General features: G+C 53.9%; 1 protein-coding gene across 1 annotated transcript; it reads left to right on the top strand.

Moving 5' to 3' along the window:
- The first annotated feature begins 225 nt into the window (after nucleotides 1-225).
- ACTL8 (actin like 8) lies at nucleotides 226-3,392 on the top strand. The gene is made up of 2 exons (XM_041767525.1): nucleotides 226-573; nucleotides 2,640-3,392. The coding sequence occupies exons 1-2, from the start codon at nucleotides 226-228 to the stop codon at nucleotides 3,390-3,392; spliced, it is 1,101 nt and encodes a 366-aa protein (XP_041623459.1).
- Nucleotides 3,393-7,454: the final 4,062 nt, after the last annotated feature.

Raw genomic sequence — 7,454 nt, 5'->3', positions numbered from 1 at the left:
GAAGGAGGGCTTGGCACGACTTCCAAAGGGCCTTGTAGGATGATGAGGAGTTCGGGATGGGGGGAACACTGCAGGCACAGCTTGCACAAAGGCTTGGGGAGGGGGCGATGGACACACTCTAGGGAACATGCGGTTTGATTCTTGGGTGGAGAATGGGAAATAACCGGCCCCGTCTTCTCCCTCCACAGCCAAGTCCAGAAGCCCTCGCCCACCTCTGTCTTCGCCATGGCTGCAAGAACCATTATCATCGACCACGGGTCTGGCTTTCTGAAGGCTGGCTTTTCTGGGTGGAATGAGCCCCAGATGGTCTTCCCAAGCATCGTGAACTATATCCCGTGCAGAGAGAACCCTGGGCCCAGCTATGCCCAAAGACGCGTGAGTCTGGGCATCGACATTTGCCATCCCGATACATTTAGCTACCCCATCCAGCGTGGCCGCATCCTCAACTGGGAGGGCGTGGAGCACATCTGGTCATTTGTTCTGGAGAGACACAGGCGGGAGCATGAGGACTTCCCGGTGATGGTCACAGAGTCCCCCATGAGAGAGCCCATAGACCGACAGAAGACGCTGGAGGTAAGGCCACGGGACGTAGCCCGGCACTTGGTGTTCAGACGTGACTGAGTGTTGGGGACTCTGCTTCCTAAATAATTTGCCCCCTGGAGGTTTGCTGAGTACCTAGTGTGTGCCTGGCACCTGTTCTCGGCAAGAATGGGGTTCCCGGGCTTTCCTCCAACAGACGGAGAAGGGAGGACACGGGATACTTTGTTTGCGGGTTCCGTAAGTGTTCAGAGATCATATTCCACCTTAAAGAGCTCATGTTGTTGGGGAAAACTTGACCGGGAATAATTCCAGAGAGCGACCGGTTCTAGAAGCGAAATGGGGCAGTGGCTGGCTGGTGGGGAGCAATTAGGGAGGGCTGCTCTGAGGAGGTGGTTTCAGGGGCCAGGGAGGCTGGGAAGAGGGGGACCGGAAGGTGAAGTCTCAGGGGTTGGCTCTTGCAGGCCCCGGAGGCAGTGGGAGTGCTTAGACGTCACTCTAAATCAAGGTTTGGCAAACTACGGCCAGTGGGCCACATTGGCCCACCATCTGTTTTTATAAATAAAGTTTTATTGGAACACAGCCGTGTCCACCCATTTCCATATCGTCTTTGGCTACTTTCACACCACAGCAGCAGAGCTGGGTGGTTGCAGCAGAGACTGCGTATATGCTGTGTAAGGGCTAAAAAACTTACTTACTGTAGGTTTGCTAGACAGAACGCATGGTGCCCGGTTAGAGCTGAATTTCAGATAAGCAACAAATAATACTTTAGTATAAGCAGGTCCCGAGTATCTCATGGGACACACGTATATGAAAATGTTATTTGTTGTTTGTCCAAAAGTCAAATTTAATTGGGCAGCCTGTTATTTTTATTTGCTAAATTTGGCCACCCCAACTGTCTAGCTTTTGTAGAAAATGCTTGCCAACCCCTGCTCTAAATAAATCGGAAAGATCCTGGAGAGTTTTAAGTGGGATTCGTATTTCATTTCCTATTTGAAAAAGAGGGCCTTGGCTTCTATTTGGGAAGTGGCTAGTGGTGGGACAATATTCTGCGTTGGGGGGGGGGGATGGGGAGCTCCTTTCCCCGCTCAGTGGGGAAGATGGGCCTTGTGGGGTGAAGAGGTGGCCCCCACGGAAGGGCAGACTAGTGCTGCCTTTCTGTGTCTATAGGGTCAGAGATATGGGGATGCAGTCAGAGCTGGGGAAATAGGAAGGTGGTGGGGGTGCTCAGTGAAGATCTGGGGGGGGGGGTGTGGGAGAAAAATCAGCCTAGGGACTTTGCCAAAACCTAAATGTCAGAATTCCAGTTTTGTCTTGATGTGTGGGGGGGAAAAAGGCTTCACTTAGCAGGAGGTGAGAATATGTATCTCCCTCCTCCCTCTCTCCCTCCCTCCCAGGCTCCCTCCCTCCTTCCCTCCCTCCTCCCACCCCGACTTTTGGAGGCAGTGGTAGATATGATGCACTTGTTTCTTGTCTGATTTCTTCTTCCCTCTTTTAAAGAAATAGGTCAGGCTTCAGGTCTGTCCCTTGGCCATGGCCCCCGCTGGTTCCCCACTGCCCGCACAACCAGGCATCTTGGGACCATCTCGTACATGCAGCTGACAGCTCTTCCCACCTTGCCACCAAAACAATCTTCTGGACGGTGGTGGTCCTCAAACAAACTCCCAAGGGCAAATCCCAAATCCGACTCTAATCCTCTAGAGCCTCCCTTGTTCCCACAGCATGAGCTCCAGGAGCTCTGTGCCCCATCTCCTCGGAGCAGCTCCCCAGTCCCTTGGGGACACAGGTGTGCACCGACTGCAGTTCTGAGAGCTAAGCATGTAGCTGGGTCTCGGGGAAAACAGAAAACAGAAATGCATCGGGGCCAGGACACCTGGGTGGGTCAGGGGTTGAGCATCTGCCTTCAGCTCAGGTCGTGATCCTGGGGTCCTGGGATCGAGTCCCGCATCAGGCTGCCTGCAGGGAGCCTGCTTCTCCCTCTGCCTGTGTCTCTGCCTGTCTCTCTGTGTCTCTCAAGAATAAATAAATAAAATCTTTAAAAAATATATCAAGGCCTTTGGTTTGGGGCGAAATACCCTAGTGGCTCTTCTCCCTTCTTACAGATTATGTTTGAGCTGCTGGACGTGCCGTCCATACTCCTGGCCGACCAGCTGGAGATGTCCCTGTATGCCTCCGGCCTCCTGACGGGCGTGGTGGTTGATTCGGGCTACGGCCTGACCCGCGTGCAGCCCTTCCACCTGGGCCGCCCCTTACGGTCCAGCCGCAAGACGCTGGAGTTCGCGGGCCAGGATCTGTCGGCCTATCTCTTCAGGAGCCTCTTTAAGGAGGATTGCAATCGCCACAACCTGTTTCAGCTGGAAACGGTGGCCACCACCCAGATGAGCAAGTGCTACGTGCCGCAGAATTTGGGGGAGGCGCTAGACTTCCGCCAGAGTCTGCCCAGCGGCTCGGATGAGAACAACACCTACCAGCTGCCCGACGGCACCCCGGTGGAGCTGACCCCCATGCAGCGGCTGGCCCCCGAGATGTTCTTCAGCCCCCAGGTGTTTGACCTGCAGGGGCCCAGCATCTCTCAGGTCGTGGTGGATGCCATCCTGGGCTGCGAGGCCTCCTTGCACCCGCTGCTCACCTCCCACGTGATGGCCTGTGGGGGCAACACCCTGTACCCCGGCTTCACCAAGCGCCTGTACAAGGAGCTGACCGCAGATCACTTCTCCTCCGCCAAGGCCACCATGTGGGTGGGTTCCAACAGAAACTTTAGCGTCTGGCTAGGAGCGTCTGTTGTGGCCCATCTGTCTTCCTACAAGTCCGAGTGGATGAGCAAAGAGGAGTACGAAGAGAGCCAGAGGCCGTGACCTAGTGGCGGCTCCTGAGACCCTGTCCCCATCCCAGGGGCTCAGGTGGATGAGTTTTCAGTGATGGGGCTGGGCAGGCAGAGGTGGGGTTAGCTGGCTTTGGAATTCTGAGGTCATGAGGGGTGTTTTAGGTTCTAGGGTTTTATCTTGTTTCAAGACTAGGATCCAGCCAAGAGGAGGACAGGGTGTCATCCCCGGAAGCCCCCCCGGGGACAGTTTCTCCAGGGGTGGCCTGTCATTTGGAGGGGAGCGGTCAGTTAACATCTCTGTAATAGCCCCTGACTTTTCATTGGCATCTTCCTTGGGGCCGCCCTGTCCTCAGTTTGGTAGGTTTTAACTGGGGCGAGAGAGATGGGACCTTCTGCTGGGGTCCCAGTTATTTTTGACTAGTTGATGAGGTGGGATGGGGAGACATGAAGTTTCTAGTTTTACACATTCACTCTGGTCAGGGAGGAATTGCCACCGGTGAGCCCGAGGACCCTCCCTTCTGTGGCCAGGGTCTTGTTTTACAGATGAAAATAAACAACTTCTTTGGAATCTGTGTTGGCTTCTGTTCCGGGGCAGTCTCTGGGGGAGATGCAGGGAGTGTGTGCACACGAGGGCTGGGGTGGGGCTGGGGCAGCCTCTGGGGACCCCCTGAGCGGGATCGACAAGGGCCTGGAGCCTCCCGTTCTTCCTCCACCACATTACATTCTCTCTCTCCACCCCAGATGTCCCAATATTCTGTTAAGGTTTGAGTTTCCACTAGCGCCATATTCTATTTGATAAGTATTGGAGGAAATCTGGGGTGAAAGATACCTGAGGTTCCTCATTTCAAGGAGGTCGCAGTCCACTGGGGGGGGGGGGTACATAGGCAGTAAAGAAGGAAATCTATTTAAGGTGACAAATGGAATGAGGTCACGTGATCTGGGGGGTGGGGGCTGCCTACTTCGGATGAGGTCGCCTGAGAGGAGACCACTGGAGACCATGGATGACCTCCCCCTTCTTCCCTGGCACACCATGAGGTTCCACTTCCCAGCACACACCCCGTCCCTGAGAGTTAGGTAGGGGCGTGTGACTGTACCATAGGTTCTGGACAGTTGAGCGAATGCCTGACCCTTAAAATAGTCCTATCGGCTTGCAGGATGTAGAGGATCTAATGTGGGAGGGATAGAGCTGCATATGGAAGGAGGCTGTGTGGCACGTGGACACCCCCACCCCACCCCACCCCACCCTACCCCACCCACTGCACTACCCTGGGACATGAGGAAAAATCTGCCATGTTCAGCCACTGAGATTTGGGGGTTGTTTGTTACAGCAGCTGTTTTGCTTACCCTGACTAATACAGAGAGAATAATTTACTTAAGTTTTTTTTTCCTGGTCGGTGGCAAAAGTGGGGTTCAAATCCAGTGCGTGTTCTCAGCCACCGTGTTATACGGCCGCTTCTGAACAGGGCTCTTGGTCTCCTCATGTTCGTGGAGGTACGAGTGCAGTGGGCGGAAGATTGGAGCCCAAGGAACCCTGAGGTTTCAGGGACAGGAGGGGGAATTTGGAGGCCAGAGTCCAGCCCACGTTGTCTTTGTCACATGAGCCACGCTGGCTCGGCCACAGCGTTATCCCCCAACTTGAGACATCGGTGGTCCCCAGGAGGAGAAGTGGGGCCTGTAGGAGAACAGTTCCGAGCCGGCCTGGCCTGGGCCCCAGGGACTCGGAGCCAGATTTGAGTTACAGGCTGGCCTCATCCTCAGCTAAGCTACCTTGGGCAGGTTGCTTAACCTCTGTTGAATCTGCTGGGCGTAAAATAGGGAATAATACTTCCTCTCAGGGATTTGGGGTTGAGGGTGAGCTGAGATGAAGAGAAGGCTCTTTGAAAACTAGAAAGTGCGATTCAGAGAGGAGGGGTGACTGTAAATTTTACAATTTGATATTGCTTTCCTGTCCACCAGGAGTATAAATGACAACGGAGCCATCGTGCTTTACGAATGGAGTCCCATGTAATCCTCACACGCACACTATGAGCGATATTTGTCCCCATTTACATGTAGGAAATCCAAAGCTGAGGGATGTGAAGTTCTTGCTCACGCTCACACTCAAGCTCAGGTTCATAAAGGATTGTCACAGTTAGGAATGGATTCAGCAATTCTAGAAAGTTAGACCAGGGACACCTGGGTGGCTCAGTGGTTGAGCATCTGCCTTTGGCCCAGGGCGTGATCCCGAGGTCCTGGGATTGAGTCCTACAGCAGGGTCCCCGCAGGGAGCCTGCTTCTCCCTCTGCCTGTGTCTCTGCCTCTCTCTGTGTCTCTCATGAATAAATAAATAAAATATTTTTTTAAAAAAAAAAAGAAAAAGAAAATTAGACCAAAAGTGGCTAAAACAAACGGGGATTTCTTTGTCCCAGGCGACAAGCCCGCAGCCCTGTGGAACAGCGGCATGTCTACGTCATCGAGGACCTTTCTGTCTTTCGGTTTTTGCACTTTGAGCGTGGTGCTTGGGAGCACAAAATGACGGCAGCAGCTCCAGGCATCTCGTCTATATCCCCTGCTGGAAAGCAAGGACGAAAGGCGCGTGCCGTCTCGTCTATCTCTTTATAACAGGAAAGTCTTAACCAGCAGGCGTCTGTTTATGGCTTGGCGCATCTGTCCCTTGGCAGAGGAGGCATTTGAACCTGGGTGCATCCGTACTAAAGCCCATGTGGTTCCCGCAGTGCCAGACGGCCATCCCAATTCTCCGGGCCCCGTTAGACCTATTGGGCTGAGAGATGAAAATGTGAGATTTTTTCCAGGCATTGAGTGAAAGCTGCTTTTGGGTGGCAATCAAGTGTTGACATGCTGAGTAGTGATCTTTGTGCTCCAAACCGGTTTATTTGTACGCTCCCGAGCTTTCAAAGGCAGAAGGGGGGATGCTCAGCAATGAGTACGAGGGAGAAGAAGAAGCTGGAGAAGAGACGGGCAAGGGGTATTTTTTTTTTCCTCCTTATTTAGCTCTGGGCAACTGTCATCAGGACTTTTTCTCATTTTATTCTGAATGTAACATTTAACCTTTCTGTTCAAGCATCAAATCTGGCTGCCTGGTGTATAATTACGAACTTTTCTTCGCGTTCTCTCCCCCTTCCCCCACCCCGAAAGCTTTTAAAACTCTCTCGCTGGGTACCATCTTTCTCCTCCGACTCTCCAATTAAATTAAAAATAGCAGCTCCGTGGGGCTGTGCAGGGCCATCGACCTAACGTGGAACCGCTGGCGTGCCAGGCTTGGCGGGGCGGCAAGTGGTGCCCAGAAGATGCCTGCCGGCTCCGGCATGGCCTGGCAGCTGCTCGGAGCTGGGGGAAGCTTCTCCTCCACGAGGGGTCTGGGGCTGCCTGCCAGGGGCAGCCAGGTGCAGGGGGGTGGGAGGCAGGGTCTTGGCAGCTGGGGAGAGTAGGGGGGTGCTGGGGGGGCTGGTGGAGGGGACAAAGAGAAGGGCCCCGAGGCGGGCTGTTCCCAGCTGTGAGGGTGCAGTCCTGCCAGTTTCTGCTGCCGAGGCTGGGGCTTGGCACCCTTGGGTTGGTGTGGATGCCCACGTTCCCTGAGATAACCCTGGTAGGGGCTTTAGGTTCTGCTGACGTGGAGAACAGAGTAAACACCAGGATCCTCCCGGCTCTCGGGGAGACCGTCCTTACCTCTTCCACCTTGAGGTCCCCTTTTGTTAGAGAAGCAGCTGGCGAGACGGACAAGGGCCCAGACTCCGAACCAGACTGTCTGGCTTGGCCTCCCTGCTCTGCTGCTCTCTGGCTCTGTTGCCTCCGGGCAGGGATACTTACCCGCTGTGCCTCATTTTCCCTCATCTGTGAAATGGACCCGGTGACGATGCTTCCCTTGGGGAGGTTTTGACGATTATCATATGCGCGTGGTGAGTTCACATATATATGACACTTCGCAGGTGCCAGGCACAGAGGGGTTAGCCGTTATTAGCACACATTGTTATTGTAACTGTTATTCTTTCTATACACACCAGGCTCTATTAACCAAGTCCCCAGGCAAAAAAAAAAAAGAGACACCTGGCTCTTCTGTTTATTTTTGCTTGCTCACATGCAGGCAGGTGCTAGT

Source organism: Vulpes lagopus, chromosome 8 (genome assembly GCF_018345385.1).
Source record: "Vulpes lagopus strain Blue_001 chromosome 8, ASM1834538v1, whole genome shotgun sequence".
NCBI lineage: Eukaryota > Metazoa > Chordata > Mammalia > Carnivora > Canidae > Vulpes > Vulpes lagopus.
The sequence above is the reverse complement of the archived record's forward strand: the minus strand, read 5'-3'. Positions and strand labels throughout refer to the sequence as shown.